This window comes from Puma concolor, chromosome A1, assembly GCF_028749965.1.
Source record: "Puma concolor isolate L17-30 chromosome A1, mPumCon1.1.hap2, whole genome shotgun sequence".
In the NCBI taxonomy this organism is placed as follows: domain Eukaryota; kingdom Metazoa; phylum Chordata; class Mammalia; order Carnivora; family Felidae; genus Puma; species Puma concolor.
This window is the reverse complement of record NC_141667.1, coordinates 216,837,916-216,855,235: the sequence shown is the minus strand read 5'-3', so window position 1 is coordinate 216,855,235 and position 17,320 is coordinate 216,837,916. Positions and strand designations below refer to the sequence as shown.

General features: G+C 37.5%; 1 protein-coding gene across 4 annotated transcripts in view; it reads right to left on the bottom strand.

Annotated features, from left to right (window-relative positions):
• The window catches only part of COG3 (component of oligomeric golgi complex 3), a 72,710-nt gene that overhangs the window by 41,633 nt on the left and 13,757 nt on the right, over positions 1–17,320 (bottom strand). For all 4 annotated transcript variants that reach the window (XM_086711813.1, XM_086711811.1, XM_086711812.1 and 1 more), the window contains exons 6-13: positions 16,751–16,843; positions 15,644–15,769; positions 13,980–14,060; positions 10,708–10,751; positions 9,908–10,034; positions 9,218–9,309; positions 6,536–6,675; positions 5,098–5,258 (exon numbers count right to left, since the gene is read on the bottom strand). In XM_086711813.1, the coding sequence (XP_086567939.1) occupies positions 5,098–5,258; positions 6,536–6,675; positions 9,218–9,309; positions 9,908–10,034; positions 10,708–10,751; positions 13,980–14,060; positions 15,644–15,769; positions 16,751–16,843 (864 nt within the window). The remainder of the gene's footprint in view (positions 1–5,097; positions 5,259–6,535; positions 6,676–9,217; positions 9,310–9,907; positions 10,035–10,707; positions 10,752–13,979; positions 14,061–15,643; positions 15,770–16,750; positions 16,844–17,320) is intronic.

Here is a 17,320-nt window from a genome sequence, read left to right as displayed (position 1 = left end):
CCAATAGGAAAGAAAAGCCTTTCAACACATGATGGTGGAACACCTGGACAGAATGCTGGGACAACAAATGATGCAAGGATAACATGCAAATCACAACCACAGTGAAATACCACTTCATACCCAACAAGATGGCTGAAATCAAAAAGTCAAATACTAACAAGACCTGGCAAGTAAGTGAAGAAATCAGAACCCCTATGCACTGCTCGTGGGAATGGAAACTGGTGCAGCCATTTTGGAAACAACCTAGCAATTCTTCAAATGATTAAACGTGGAATTACTATACTACTCAGCAACCCTACTCCTAGCAGTATACAGGAGAGAAATGAAACGCGTGCCCACATAAAAATGTGCACACGGGGGGCGCCTGGGTGGCGCAGTCGGTTAAGCGTCCGACTTCAGCCAGGTCACGATCTCGCGGTCCGGGAGTTCGAGCCCCGCGTCAGGCTCTGGGCTGATGGCTCGGAGCCTGGAGCCTGTTTCCGATTCTGTGTCTCCCTCTCTCTCTGCCCCTCCCCCGTTCATGCTCTGTCTCTCTCTGTCCCAAAAATAAATAAACGTTTAAAAAAAAAAAAAAAAAAAAAATGTGCACACGAATGTTTGCAGCAGCATTACTCAGAACACCCAACAGGTAGAAGCAACCCACGTGTCCATCAGCGAAAGAATGGATAAATAAAATGTGGTCTGTACATACCATGGAATATTATCCAGCCATAAAAGGCATGAAGTACTAATACATAACATGGATAGCCTGTGAAAACACACTAAGTGCAAGACATCACAAAAGACCATATATTATATAATTCTATTCATGTGAAATGTCTAGAACAGAGCAATCTACAGACAGAAATTAGTGTTTGCCTCAGGCTGGGAGAGGAGGGTGATGGATAAAGGGTACAGGCTTTTTTTTGAGATGATAAAAATGGTCTAAAATCGACTAGTGGTGTCGAATGCACTTATCCATGAATGTATTAAAAAATGATTAAATTATAAACTCAAAATGGGTGAATTGTAGGGCTTATAAACTGTAATTCGATAAAACTGTTTAAGAAAAAAGTCCTCAAGGATTATGGAGACATGTTGAAAGAACAAAGAAGCTATTTCAAGGGGCCTCCACTAGTCAGATTTGGGACAATTCTGAGCTTTAAAAAAAATAATGACAACAGATAGTACGACTTTTTAAAAAAAATCCACTAGTGTACAAGGGACAGGGGTAGGAAAAAGGGAAGTAGAGAAATTAATTTTTTTTTATTTTTTTTAAATGTTTGTTTATTTTTGAGAGAGAGAGAGAGAGAGAGAGACATAGCATGAGTGGGGGAGGGGCAGAGAGGGAGACACAGAATCGGAAACAGACTCTAGGCTCCAAACTGTCAGCACAGAGCCCGACGCAGGGCTCGAACTCACAGACTGCAAGATCATGACCTAAGCCAAAGTCGGACACTCAACCGACTGAGCCACCCAAGCGCCCTGAGAAATTAATTCTTTACAGCAGACTGCCAACTAATATATGTAGAAGAAATGGCCGATATGAAAATTGCCGTCTTGCTACTCCCAACATAATAACTGGTTCAGACACAGATCATTAATGGTTGCAATAACCAAAAAAGATGCTGGGGAACTCACATAATCTCTAAATATCATTTCATCATTACTAATTACAAAGGAGGTAATGCACTTTTATAATGAAGTCAGCAATTACGACATTATCCAATTGTGGAACGTGCTGACATTATGTGCCTTTGATGTGATAAAGAAGTACACAACATCAACCTTGTAGTATTCGTGCAAAGAAAAAAAAAGAAAAAAAGTGTAATCTGAATCTAAATATGAGGAAAACAATCAGACAAATCCAGAATGTGGCACATTCCACAATAAAACTAGCTTGGTCTCTTCAAAAAAGTCAATGTCATAAAAACAAAAACAAAAACAAAAACAAAAAAGCAGGTGGGGGGAGGCAGTAACCTTGACTAGACCCCACTCTCTAAATTTTTTGATCTTGTTAGGAAAGACATTTGAAGGACAACTGGGGAAATCTGAAAATATACTACATACAGTATATGTAAAAATGGCATGTGATTATGTGAAGAATGTTTTCTTTTTTTAACATTTCTTTAATGTTTATTTATTTTGAGAGAGAGCATATACATGCGTGCTCACCGAGTAGGGGAGGGGCAGAAAGAAAAGGAGAGAGAGAATCCCAAGCAGGCTGTCAGTGCAAATCGTGACCTGAGGCTTGATCTCACAAACTGTGAGATCATGACCTGAGCCGAAAGACAATTGAGCCACCCAGACACCCAAAAGTGTTTTTATTCTTAAGAGAGTAAGAATTGAAGAATTCAGAAATGAAGACTCATGATACCTATAATTTACTTTCAAATGGTTCAGTAATAAAATATCCACACAAAAAGCTAAAGTAAATGGGACAAAAACAGTAAATCTGAAAAAATTCTAGGTTCAACTGACTATTCAATGACACTAAAGCATTATTATACCGCTTTTAAAAAGGTGTGATAATTGGGGGCACCTGGGTGGCTCAGCCGGTTAAGCATCCGACTTCGGCTGAGGTCATGATCTCACGGTTTGTGAGTTCCAGCCGTACACTGGGCTCTGTACTGACAGCTCAGAGCCTGGAACCTGATTCAGATTCTGTGTCTCCCTCTCTCTCTGCCCCTCCCTCTCTTGCTCTCTGTCTCTCTCTCAAAAAAATAAACATTAAAAAAATTTTTTTAATTACAAAATAAAGGCGTGATAATTTTATCACAGTTGTGTTACAATTAGAAGTGCCCTTACCAAAATAAACAAGTGGGACTATATCAAACTAAAAAGCTTCTGCGCAGCAAAAGAAACCACAACAAAGTGAAAACATGACTTACAGAATGGCAAAAAATATTTGCAAACCATAAATCGGATAATGAGTTAATATCTAAAATAAAGAACTCCTACAACTCAACAGCAAAAAAAAAAACCCAAATAACCCAATTAAAAATGGGCAAAGGAACCGAATCAACGTTTTTCCAAAGAGGATATACAAATGGCCAACAGGTAAATGAAAAGATGGTCAACATCAATAACCATCAGAGAAATGCAAATTAAAACCAAAATGAGATACTATCTCACGCCTGTTAGAATGACCATCATCAAAAAGATAAGAGATAACAAATGCTGGTGAGGATGTGGAGAAAAGGGAGCCCTTGTGCTCTGTTTGTAGGATTGTAAATTGATGCGGCCACTATGGAAAACAGTATGGAGGATCTTCAAAACATTAAAAATAGAAGTACTATACGATCCAGCAATTCCACTTCTGGGTATTCATCCAAAGGAAATGAAAACACTAACCCAAAAGGATATCTGCACTCCCATGTTCACTACATCGCGACTCATAATAGCTAAGACATGGAAACAACCTAAGTGTCCACCAGTGGATAAATTGATAAAGCAGTTGTGATATAGATATACAGTGGAATATTATTCAGCCATTAAAAAAAAGGAAATCCTACCATTTACAACATGGATAGACCCTGAAGACATTATGCTATGTGAAATAAGTTAAAGACAAATGTTGTATCATCTCACTTTTATGTGAAATCTAAAAAATAAAAACAAAAAAGGTACAAACTCTCAACTACAAGATAACTAAGTACTAGGAATATGATGTATGACATGACTACGTAACTACAGTTAACAGTACTCTATGATAGACAGGAAAGTTGTTGAGAGGTAGATCCTGAGAGGTCTCATCACAAAGAGAAATTTCTGGGTTTTTTTTTTTAATGTTTATTTATTTTGAGAGACAGAGCGTGACACACGAGCAAAGGAAGGCGGGGGGAGAAAGAATCCCAAAAAGGCTCTAAGCTGTCAGCGCAGAGCCTGATTCAAGGCTCGATCTCAACCTGAGCTGAAATCAAGAATTAGACACTTAACCGACTGAGCCACACAGAAGCCCCTACAGAAATTTCTTTTTATTGCTATCCATATGAGATGATGAATGTTAACTAAACCTACTGTGTAATCATCTTATAATGTATGTAAATCAAATCATCATGCTATATGCCTTAGGCTTATACATTGATATATGCTGATTATTTTTAATGGAACTGGAAAAAAAGACTTCTCTGCAAACAGTAATACATGCCCTTACCTTTTTAAGTTACCTACTGAAGTATTTACTGATGAAATGTTTGGAATTTGTTCAAAAAATAACTAATGATGAGGAGGGGGAGTAATGGAGGTCTAAGTGAAACAAGACTGGCCATGTACAAGCTGGGATAATACTATGTAAGAGTTCATTGTATTACTCTACTTTTTGCTTATATTTGAAACCTACATTAAGAAAGTTCTAGATTCTGGGCTCCCTAGGTGGCTCAATCAGTTGACCGTCTCTGACTCTTGATGTCAGCTCAGGTCATGATCTCATAGTAGTGGGATCGAGCCATGCAGGAAGTAGAGTCTGCTTGGGTTTCTCTCTCCCCCTCTACCGCTCGTGTGCACAGGCCCTCTCTCCCTCTCTCTCAAAAAATAATAATAATAATACAGGTTCTAGATTCTAATTCTATTTTAGCACTAATACCCTCAGCATTATTTAAACTCTGTCCAGCACTGAAAGAAAATATTCATATGCAACTAAATCAGTGAGATAAATGATCAGTGAAATAAATCTAAGTCTTCAAACCATAAACTGGACATCAACACTGTAATTGAGGAGATGTCCTCCAGGGTTTTTATGAGATGGAATGACATGTGGATGGTTATGTGACCATCAACTACAGTAGCTCCTACATTATCAACCCTCTTCTATGCCATTTATTAAAAAAAGAGAGAGAGAAATAACAAGGAGTACAAATTCAATTTAAAACTTGAGAACACATTATTTCCTAGAAAGGGGAGGGAAGTGAATTATAAAACACAACCTGAAGGAAAAACAACCGAACAGATCATTTCTGTTCAATTTTTGTTTTATGTTATTTCCTATGATTTTATGGCCAAGTTTATCTTGATTTTACATCTTGAGTGAGAATTAAAAAGAAAAATCCTATCTTCACTCGTACAAAACATCCAAAAGGTATGTGGGACTGAGGGAGAGATCAAGGAAGGGGCCCCTACCTCCATCATCACCAACTTATCAGGATACGCCAGGTCTCCCGGAGCAGGTTTGTAGCCCGTGATGTCCGTCTGAATGTAGATGTGGGTTCTGTAGACTAGCCGCTCTTGTACGTCTTCCAGCATCTGCTTTACTCCAGCTGCAAATGCTCCCAGTTGTTCAGCTGATAAAAAAGTGTAATCATCCATCCTTTTTATATTTGGAAAAATGCTTTCTTTAAACAAGCGAAAATATTGCTAAATTGCCTAATAATAGCAGGAACCGTTTTTGCCTCAGGGACTGTGGCCGCATTCTATTTCAGTATGATTCAAAGACCTCAGAAAAATTTAATAAATTTCTTTCAATTTCCTCATATTGAAAGCTGGGAAATAAATTTGCCCTTATACCTTCTTCCCGGGACTCTGTGATATTTCTATTATTAACATGAATAATAAAATCTGAATTTTAAGGTGTTTTGTGCTTTTTAAAAGTTATCTCATACAGCTTTGGACTAATCCTGAGAGAGGGCTAGAGCAGCTTAGTAGCTGGGGTATCATTCCTATTCTACAAATAAATTGAGTCCCACAGACAGTAAATGACTTGTTCATGTTACTACAAAGAAAACTGAGTAGAAATTTAAAATGAAATATGAGTTCATATAGAATTTCTTCATTCCTAAGATGCCAAGAGTGTTAAGACAAACCAGTGATGCAGTAACAGCTTTCCTAGGGGTGGGGCGCTGGAGACACTACACAATAACATAAATACTCCATTTAACTCAGAGGCATTACTATATGAGAAAATACACACCTTAGAATGAACTAAATGCAGTAGAATAAGAAACTCTGGAAGCATAACAAACCTATAGTGTCTCCTGAGCAAAGTCAAAGTGAAGACAGTAATTTCTGCCAGTAAAATAACCACTTGAAGGTTTTTTGTTTTTTTTTAAGGTACCTAAGTACCATTAGGAAAATGACAATCAAATCAAATACAGTATGAAAGAACGTATCAGATGGTTAAAGTAGAGCTTTCCAGAGCATTGCTTTTATTTGTAATTTCAAAAAAGATAAGTTATTCATATGTATGTACGCTAAAATAATTTGTTTTTAAATCAAGAGTGAGCAATATAGTCAATGACTTTAGGTATTCTAGTAAAAATGTATTAGAAACGCCTAATCCAAAACCAACAATTCTCTCTGGATTTCAGATACCAGAAAGAAAGGTAATTGTAATTATTTTATTACTAATTTTTCCCAGATTTTAAAGTTCTTTCCCCATTTAATTTGTACCTTTAGTCAAAAAGTAAGGTGCATCTTGATTTAAAAAGGGACAAGGCATCAAGCCAGGCTATAAAAATATTAAATTTATACAGGTGAGTGGGGTAGAAGATAGGGGGTTTTCAAATTCACTGAGCCACAGATACAATTAAAAAGACTTGAAATTTTCTAAATTATCATTTACCATTGTTCTGTACATGATCTTCAAGCACCTCATTTTTAAGGATCCCACAAAGTTCCGATAGAGTCTCTAAGTGAATAACATGAATGATCAAGGGCCTGAAGACATCATACAACGACACACACAGTTTCTCCAAAAGTTCACTACAATGAAAGAATAGAACATGGTTATAAGTAATAATCTTTTCAGGATTTTCTAACAGTATAAATGGCATCATTGATTTCTTCTAGCCAATAAAAATAAAAATCTACTGGAAAACAGTGTATAGGAACATTACATAATGAGAAGTAAAAGGGTAAAAATAATACTGCAGTTTTGTTTTGTTTTGTTTTTGCTTTAAAAGCTCAAATCATGGGCGCCTGGGTGGCACAGTCGGTTAAGCGTCCGACTTCAGCCAGGTCACGATCTCGCGGTCCGGGAGTTCGAGCCCCGCGTCAGGCTCTGGGCTGGTGGCTCGGAGCCTGGAGCCTGTTTCCGATTCTGTGTCTCCCTCTCTCTCTGCCCCTCCCCCGTTCATGCTCTGTCTCTCTCTGTCCCAAAAATAAATAAACGTTGAAAAAAAAAAAAATTAAAAAAAATAAATAAATAAAAGCTCAAATCAGGGGCACCTGGGCTCAGTCGGTTGAGCATCCGACTTCAGCTCGGGTCATGACGCACGCAGGGTCTGTGAGTTCGAGCTCCACGTCAGGCTCTGTGCTGACAGCTCAGAGCCTGGAGCCTGTTTCAGATTCTGTGTCTCCCTCTCTCTCTGCTCCTCCCCCACTCACCCTCTGTCTCTCAAAAATGAACAAACATTAAAAAAATTTTCTTAATAAAAATAAAAGCTGAAATCAATAAGGAGTCTTCAGCAGCCACTCAAATTAGCTGCCCCCAGCCAAATGTCAATTTATTACAACTTTATTTCAGCAATACTTTGATATATATGTCCCTTGTCCACAATAACAAATATTCCTTGTAAGTATCCTTTTAAATTCTACATCATTTGTGAATCAAATATAACATTTTCCCTAGAAAAGATGAATTCAGAATTCTTGAATACTTAGATAAACAAACCTCAAAGTACTTTGGACATAGGGGCACCTGGGTGGCTCAGTCAGTTAAGTGCCCGACTTCAGGTCAGGTCATGATCTCACGGTTCGTGAATTTGAGCCCCGTGTCGGGCTCTGTGTTGACAGTTCAGAGCCTGGAGCCTGCTTCAGATTCTGTGTCTCCCTCTCCCTCTGCCCCTTCGCCACTCGTATTCTGTCTCTCTCTCTCTCTCTCTCTCTCAAAAATAAATAAACATTAAAAATTTTTTTTAAAAAGTACTTTGGACATACAAGTATATTTTTGACAATTTTAAACATTTGATGGTCTATATTCTCCATATTGTCAATAGTGCTCTTCTATACATAGCATTTCATCAGAAATGATCAACCTAATCAATACCATGAGATAAATTTGTCTCTTCCTCAGTACAAGAGTTATAATGTTAGAACCTTTGTAAGAGTCAAAATCACCAATAGGAAAAAACCAAAAGTGACTAACACGGGCAGAAAGACACTTTCAGAAAAATAAGGAAAAGGTATTAAGTACTGTATGTATTTTTAAGTGTCTTTCATTGGTTAGAACCACAGAATTTTTTAACTAGAAAGAATTATCATACTTAGTGGAGATAAAGGGATATAGATTGCCAAGACTTAGTTCCCAATACAGGATTCTTTTTTTTTTTTTAATTTTTTTTTTTTTAACGTTTATTTATTTTTGAGACAGAGAGAGACAGAGCACGAACGGGGGAGGGTCAGAGAGAGGGAGACACAGAATCCGAAACAGGGTCCAGGCTCCGAGCTGTCAGCACAGAGCCCGACGTGGGGCTCGAACTCACGGACTGCGAGATCATGACCTGAGCCGAAGTCGGCCGCTTAACCGACTGAGCCACCCAGGCGCCTCCCAATACAGGATTCTTACTATCGTCCCATATTGTCTCCATAAATATATTATAAATATAAAGGCATGTTGGCCTTTAAATTGCATTTATTTTTCAAAAAAGGTACTGTCCCACCCAAGAGTATTCTGTTCACACACCCACAAAAGTTAAAATATTCTGCAGTTAATTTTATTCATTTAAAAAAAAATTTTTTAATGTTTACATATTTTTGAGAGAGAGAGAGACTGGGGTGAGCAGGGGAGGAACAGAGAGAGGGAGATACAAAATCCGAAAGAGGCTCCAGGCTCTGAGCTGTCAGCACAGAGCCCGATGTGGGGCGTGAACTCACGAACTGCAAGATCATGACCTGAGCCAAAGTCAGAAACTTAACCGACTGTGCCACCCAGGTGCCTCTGCAGTTAATTTTTAAATAGTCATATAATATAATAAGCCATGATGGTTATTAGCAAATTAAATCTTAAAAGCAAGAGGTAGGGGAGACTGGGTGGCTCAGTTGGTGAAGCATCCAACTCTTGATTTCAGCTCAGGTCATGATCTCGCAGTTTGTGAGATCAAACCTCACGTCAGGCTCTGAGCTGACGGCATGGAGCTTGGGATTCAAGCTGCTTGGGATTCTCACTCATTCTCTCTCTCTCGCTCGCTCGCTCTCTCTGCCCAATGCACACGTGTGTGCACTCTCTCATCCTCTCTCTCTCCAAAACAAAAAACAAAGCAAACAAAAAAAAAACACCAAGAGTTAGATTTTGTGTACCACCTACTCTAATTTTGATGTTGGTTTTGTGAAAAATTCATTGTAAAGCTGGTGCTCATCCTGGCACACGTGAACCATAAAGGCACAGCCACTGCGAATCTGCAGGAAATAAACACACATCACCTACAGTTAAAGACACACAATGATTCCAGCACTTAGAAATGAAGCAAGTATCTTATTTGCAATGTGATTATGCATATATATTCATAAAAGTTATGCAAGAACAGAAAATGGTTGGTTTCCAAAGATTTACTGCCGAACATAAACATGGCTCATTTTTATTTTTTGTCTTCTAAACTTTTGACAATGAAAATTACTTTTCTAGTTGAAGAGGGGGTATTTAATAAAAAAAAATCTTTATATATCTTTCTATAGTATGAATTAAAGTCACAAAACAAAAAAGCATTCTGCAGCAAAAGTGAAAACTAAATGGTCAGTATAAATCCACAAACTGTGATACTTCATCTTTAAAGGAATACTTGTTTGTGAATCTTCATTCTTCAAAAAATACATCAAAATGAGAATATTTTGACAAGTTGACTGCTAACTACTACACCAGATTTCTCTTAACTGAAAGAAAAATTCTCTAAGTTTGTTGATATGGGAACCAAAACTTATTTACCCACTTGTAGCTTCTAGAATACCAAAACATCTCAGAGGAAGGTTTAAACACCAAACAAAACTAGTAGAAACTTACCAAGGCACAATGATCTCTGTTGTTCTGGCTGGTTAACTCTGTTACAGTACAAGTGATACTAGGGCCTAAAAGAAGCTCCCGCTGGTCAAGGTAACACTGATGGATGTCATTCAGCAGTTGCTGGTATCTGATGAAAAGCAGATGGGATTGGCATACAAACTTCTGAGTTCAGGTATGTAAATTAAATCTGATCTTAAATCCCAGAAGTGGTTTCCAAACCCCTAAAGCTGTAAGGTCACTTCTCATTTGCCCACATTAAATACTACAAATATTTATGTATAAAAAGAAAAAACAAACCATAATGAACTGTGGTTCAAAAGCTAGAACTTTTAAAGAAAGATTTATCTCCCAAGAGTAGAGAAAGATCTTACATCTACTGAAATTAAAAGCAAATTCTGCTTGGTGCGCCTGGGTGGCTTAGTCGGTTAAGCATCCAACTTCGGCTCAGGTCATGATCTCATGGTTCATGAGTTCAAGCCCCGCATTCGGCTCTTTGCTGACAGTGAGGAGCCTGCCTGGGATTCTCTCTCTCCCTCTCTCTCTTTCTGCCCGCCCCCCTCTTAAAATAAACAAACTTAAAAAAAGAAAAGAAAAGAAAATCCTGCTATGGGAAAAAGAGATGCCTTGCAAACTCACTAAGACACATCTACAACCTTATTCCCCCAAATAAGTAATGTGCTGCAAGGTTTACATAGCATGCAAGGTAACTGCTCAGAAAATATGAAGGACATAATAAACTTGGAAAAAGAGCACATCAAGAAGAAGGTCATTTGGAAAGTAAAGAAATTCTAGGTACTCACTCAGGTATTTTTTCAGATCGCTGTTCTATTTGTTCAATGATAGTCTGCAAAATAAAAATATATTAAAAATACATTTGTTTTAGTTTTCTTTTAATTACTTCCTCATTTTAACGAATACACGCTAATGTCAGGAAATCTGTAAATTCAAAAACGCTGAAATATAAAAATCACCTATAATACCACAAAATAACCACATTTAATATTTTAAGATATTCTTTCAGTTTTTTGTATACTATAGTTACTATATATTTCTTTAAAAAAAAACTAGAATTATATATTCAGCTTCATAACCTGCTTTCAAAAAATTAACACTTCAAAACATCATCCTACTCAACAATCAGATGAAAATGTATGGAAAGCCTTAGCATAGTGCCTGGTACCTAGTAAACACTCAACGAATCACTATTATTATTATTTAAAACATTACTTTCACAGCCCCCACGGCAAATGTACCATAAATCAAACATTCTGTTCGACATCTACATTGTATCCTGAGAAGAAAAGCCCAGTGGTTGGGAGTGAAACTAGAGGGTCTGGGCGCCAGCTGCCCAGGAGTCGTCTGAGTCCAGGAGAGCTGGCTCCCGTCTCTTGACTTTCCACCTCCCACGGGGTAAAGCTCCTACAGTAACAGAAAGTACTTCCCAGTCGGGGACGCCCAACACTGGCTCAAAAGAGATACTTTTAGGGGCTTTTGCTCCATTCTCCTAAAACGTTTCTGAGAAAGGAACTGATTTATATCCCTATCAGCAGAATTGTCTGCCTGACCAAATCCTCAAAAGCAATGACTGTTAATCTGCCATTTTCTTGACCAAAAAAAATGCCAGCTAACCTTAAACTGCACGTATTCTCCACGGAGGCTATACAAGCACTCATATTTATTAATCGTTTGCATTTTCTTTGAGTAATCTGGCCACTTAGAGTAGATATTTATCTTTCTTACTGACTTACAAGCACTCTTAGTATATTGAAAATATTAACCCTCTCACACTTATTTGTTGGAAACATTCTAGTTTCTGTTTTTCTGTGGCTGTTTAAAATTCAGAAAATTTAATTTTTTTTAACGTTTATTGTTGAGAGAGAGACAGAACACAAGTTGGAGAGGGGCAGAGAGAGAGGGAGACACAGAATCTGAAGCAGGCTCCAGGCTCTGAGCTGTCAGCACAGAGCCCGAAACAGCACTTGAACTCACAAACCATTCATGACCTGAGCCAAAGTCGGACTCTTAACCAATTGAGCCACCCAGGTGCCCTGGAAAATGTAATTTTTATATCACAAATCTTTTACTCCATAATTTTTTCCTAGTAATTTCTGCTAGTTATTTTTTTTTTCTGCTTATTTTTACATTTAACTCTTTGGTTTACTGATAGTGTATTTTGGTAATGTTATAAAAGGAAGACCTGACTTCTTTTTCCCCAAATACTTAGCAAATCTTCCCAATACTATGTAGAAAACTAGAACCCTTCCTCTTTAAGAAATTTATATACTAAGTTCTAGAATTTTCCATTCCAGTGATCCACTGATGAATTCTTGAATCAGTATCACTGTATTTTTCAAATTTTTCTTGTCTAGTTAGTCTTGCTTATTTAGTATACCAAATGAATTTTAGCATTATCCAAAAAGAAATTCCATTGGAATTTTTGCTAAGATTACATTTGACTAATAAATTATATTAGGAGGAACTGACATTTAAAAAATTAAGTCTCCTGAACCAGGAACAAGATAAGTTTACTATTTATTCAGTCTTTTATGATTTTCTGTCCAGTTTTGCCATTTTCTTCCTCCTTGTATTTCCATTAAGGTTATTTGTAGATAAATATTTTATGCTGTCACTAGTATGTCAGGACTCCATCGCATGTATTAATTGGTTACCATTAGTAAATGGCAAGCAGAAAGGCCACTGAGAATTATAAAATCATTTTATATTCACCCACCCCACGGAGCTATGTATCACACCTATCTATACCATTTCTTTCCTAATCAAATTTTTACCACTGGTATTCGACTACTAAGCAAAAGCAACCAATCGGGCACAATCTAAACCTCTTACCATCAATGAACCACCCTTCTCCTGTATCTTCTATAAATAAGACCAAGTTTCTCTTATTTCAAAAAACAAAAAACCCCTTTCAACTAACTCTGGGAGGGAAACAAGAAAGGGACTGAGTCAGTCAGCAAAAGTAGACTACTCTTTCTAATATCTTCACAAGGAACAGGAAAAAGATACATGTACCAGCTGGTCAACTGTATCTTGGCTATGTTATTAAATATGTAAATACTGACACACAGACCTACTTTCTACCCCCTCCATTTCTAATCACTCCATCAAGACAAATATTTAGCACATAAGTACCAGCCACTGTGCTAAGGAGAATAAGTAAGGCACATGTTCCCAACCTCAAGAATATACTACCAACCGCTTAATCAACCCCTATTTCTCATGGACTAGTGCAAAATCTTCCTTGTTGATCAGGCCTCCCTATCTCAAATCTTGCTTCGCCATAATCCATCTTCAAAGAGCATCCTTAAGCTAAAGAAATGGCAAATCTGACCAAATCATTCTCCTGTCTAAAATACTTCACCAGGGTGGCCTGGGTGGCTCAGCTGGTCAAGCGTCTGACTTCAGCTCACGGGCTATGGGTTTGAGCTGCGAATCATGCTCTGAGCTGACAGTGCAGAGCCTACTTGAGGTTCTCTCTCTCTCCCTCTCTCTGCTCTCCCCTCACTTGCACACATTCACGTGCTCTCTCGCTCTCTCCCAAAATAGATAAACTTGAAAAAAATAAAATACTCCACTAGCTCTCCGCTTGTCCTGAATTGGCATGACATGTGACGCCCCTTGTGAAACGATCTCTCCCATCTTTCCTGTCTTTTTTTCCCCATCACACGTTACCAACGTCCTGTGTTCTGGTCACAAGTTACAGGGAGCTCTGCCAAAATAAGTATGGCTACAACCATCCCTCTATGTGCTGTCTTCTCTGCATGAAGCATCCTTACCAATCCCCTCAAGCCCGCTATAAATCTGTGCTCCTTTCGGTCAAATATCACTTTCACCTAGAAACCTTCCCTGAGCGTCACGGGAAGAGCTAAGTGTCTCCTGTTCTGTGCTCTTAAGGCACCTCTAAGGTATGCTACTGTAATGTGGAAAGATAGTGCCTACCTTTCATTTGTATTCATTTTCCTGGTTTAGCAAAAGGTCCTACATACAGCAGAGCCTCAAAAGGGCTGGCTAAATAAACTTCATAGCAATATCCTATTTACGTCAATAGACTTACTCTGACTTTGGGAGCAGCAGCTCGAAATTTCACATAAAATAATGTGAAGGCATTGTCTGCATTGGGTACAGATGCAGGATCCTAGAGACACGGGGAAGGGCAGGGAAGGAAGATAATTAGCAAACAAATAATCATTCAGAAAATATGACACCAACCATCTTAAATGGCTACCACTGGGCCTGTATACCAACCAAAAGTTTACAGAGAAAAATCTCAAAGACAGATTAAATATTAGTATTATTGCTACAAATGAGACATGCTTAGGTGGAACTGTCATCTCCTTCCTCTTCATAACTAAAATTTACCCTATGCTGCATGAATTTTGGTGGTCAACAGACCTGAATTCAGATTCATACTCAGTCACTTACTGACAGCAGGATAATGGCCACATTACTGGACCTCTCTAAGATTCAGCACATCCATTAAATGCAGATTAGTCATAAAGGTGTTATGCAGCTCAACAGTAAAGCACTAGTTACTGGTACATTGTAGGTACTAGCACTGATAAGGTATTAATTTCCTAAACTTATTAAAAATCTTACAAAACAGAAAAATTATATAGTCTGGCCTTCATGTCAGCTACGAACAATATGAACAGTAAAACACAACCTGAAAATCAGAGGCTTTGAACTAAAAGTTCAAGAAGATATTTCAGGGGCGCCTTGGTGGCGCAGTCGGTTAAGCGTCCGACTTCAGCCAGGTCACGATCTCGCGGTCCGTGAGTTCGAGCCCCGCGTCAGGCTCTGGGCTGATGGCTCAGAGCCCGGAGCCTGTTTCCGATTCTGTGTCTCCCTCTCTCTCTGCCCCTCCCCCGTTCATGCTCTGTCTCTCTCTGTCCCAAAAATAAATAAAAGTTGAAAAAAAAAATTAAAAAAAAAAAAAAAAGAAGATATTTCATGTTCTTTGAAAAGTAAGCTTAAAACATAAAATGCATAGTCTTTATGATTTTATTTTCTTATCTGTTCAGTGACCATCTTAGCTAGCTGCACTCTTAATTTTCTAACCTAACTCTCTGCTCATTTTCCACCTAGCATCTACTATGACCTGTAATTTGTTTGTTTGTTTCCTTCTTCGCTGATTATTTCTTCTGAATTATCCATGAGGGCAGGGACCTCGCTGGTTCCTTCTCACTATTGTACAGTTCCCAGTACAATACCAACCACTGAGAAGGCTCTCAATGAAAATACATTTGTTAAACACAGAAAATTAAATTATCTACCATATGTTAAAAAAAAAAAAAAACTCAAAGTATCCATCATATGTAATCCTACCCCTAAGACAGAACTAGTTTTATCATTTTGCTGTATTTCCTTCCAATATTTTCATGAAGATAAAATGTTTTAAGTGACAAATGCTTTGAACCTTATTGTTTACCAATAGTAATGAGTACTTCTCACATTATTAAATATTCTTTGAAAATAAGATTTGATGAACAGATATAATACAGCCATTTTTTTTCTATGCTAAATAAAACCGTGATGCATAGTCTTATTTAACAAAATGTTAAAAAAAAAAATTTCTAGAGGTACTAAGTACTAATCTTACATTTAAGATTATGGAAGGTAAATGAATGAATACAAAAAGAAAAAGAAAAGAAAAGAAAAGAAAAGAAAAGAAAAGAAAAGAAAAGAAAAGAAAAGGAACGACCTCACCAGTTAACTCACCCTTTTCAATAACTGACTGGTGAGGTTCTGTAGCGTGTTCACAGTGTATGTCTTCATGAGGTGCAAGGCTTTAGAAAGACACTGCTTAAACTTCAGCAAATATACAGGATAATCTTTAAAATGTGGCTATAAAGGAAAGGGAAAGATTTACAAAGAGGAAACAAACACTGGCACAGCCAACTACGAAAACAAACCTGTCCTTAAAGTAAAGCTATGTATGATGTTCAAAAGGTTTTATATAGATTGTAAGCTTGACGAAGACGAATACAGGCTTCTCCCCTAATTCCCCTTCAACCAAAAGTTCACTTTATGTCACTTCACTTTTACAAAAGACCTACAGTAGTACCCGTTTTTGTTAACCAAAAGAAATGCAATGAGGATTTTCACTTTTATGAAATGGTAACTGCTTCTTCACTTTAGGACACTTTGATTTACAAAAGGTTTCATAGGAACATTCTGCTTTCAGATAGTGGGGAAAACCTGTACAGCTATAAATCCTTGGGGGATACAAGGAGGGTGATGAAATCAAAGGGCCTGTTCCTTTATTTCCTCCCAAGTAACACTTCCTGTTTCCAAAGAAGTATCTAGAACACCAGGAAGTCAAAAGCCTAAAAATCACCCATCCTTTTAGGCGGCTATACCTGTGTCAGCCAGGATCCCTTTCTGTTCCAGAGGTTGCCTCAGCAGCTGAAAGTACTTTTTTTTACATCACTACTGACAATGACTAAGAATTTGCTACAGTTTTTCTTCAAGTATATTACAGATACCCTGTTTCCCTTCAGAAGAAATACTTTATAACATAGGAAGTAATATAATATGAATGTTAAGATTTCTTAAAAACATACAGAAACAGGGGCGCCTAGATAGCTCAGTTAGTTAAACACCCAACTCTTGATTTTGGCTTAGGTCATGATCTCACGGTTCGTGAGTTCAAGTCCTGTGTCGGGCTCCATGCTGACAGCTCAGAGACTGTTTGGGATTCTCTCTCTCCCTCTCTCTCCCTGCCCCCTTTCCTGCTTGTGCAGGCACACACATGCATGCACTTGCACTCTCTCTCAAAAATAAATAAATATTCTTTAAAAAAAATACAAAAATATCATGACTTACATGAGATGAGATATATGTTATACAGTCATCTAACTTGGCCAGCATAGGTATAAATCCTTCACTATTAACAGACAATGTAGGAGAATTCAGTTTCTTTAAGGAAAAAAAAATTTTTTTTAATTCACAAAAAATATTCAGGCAAAAGTTGAAAATTATGTATTAGAATTAGCATACTTCCCTTTAGACTATAAGTTATACTAATGTCTTTACATTTTAAGAATCATCAAAGTATCCTCAAATATAGCCCATGTGTAATAATAAAGAAAGGACAAAAAAGTAATAGTGATTTAATTTAGTTTATTCCTAATAAGCTTTAAGGGGCTCTTCATAAATTTGCAAATATTTACATTACTGCATTGTACAATGTTATATTAACACATCAAGTACCTAGACTTCTCATTTTCTAGTACAACATACACAAATTTCCTACTTTCAAATGGTGGCGATTTTTTCAAGGTTAAAGGATTAACTAGCAGTCATACTATGTTTAGCAGTCATACTATGAAAGTAAAACAATATATAAGCAAAATATAAGTAAACGTTTAATGATTAAATATATACAAATATAAG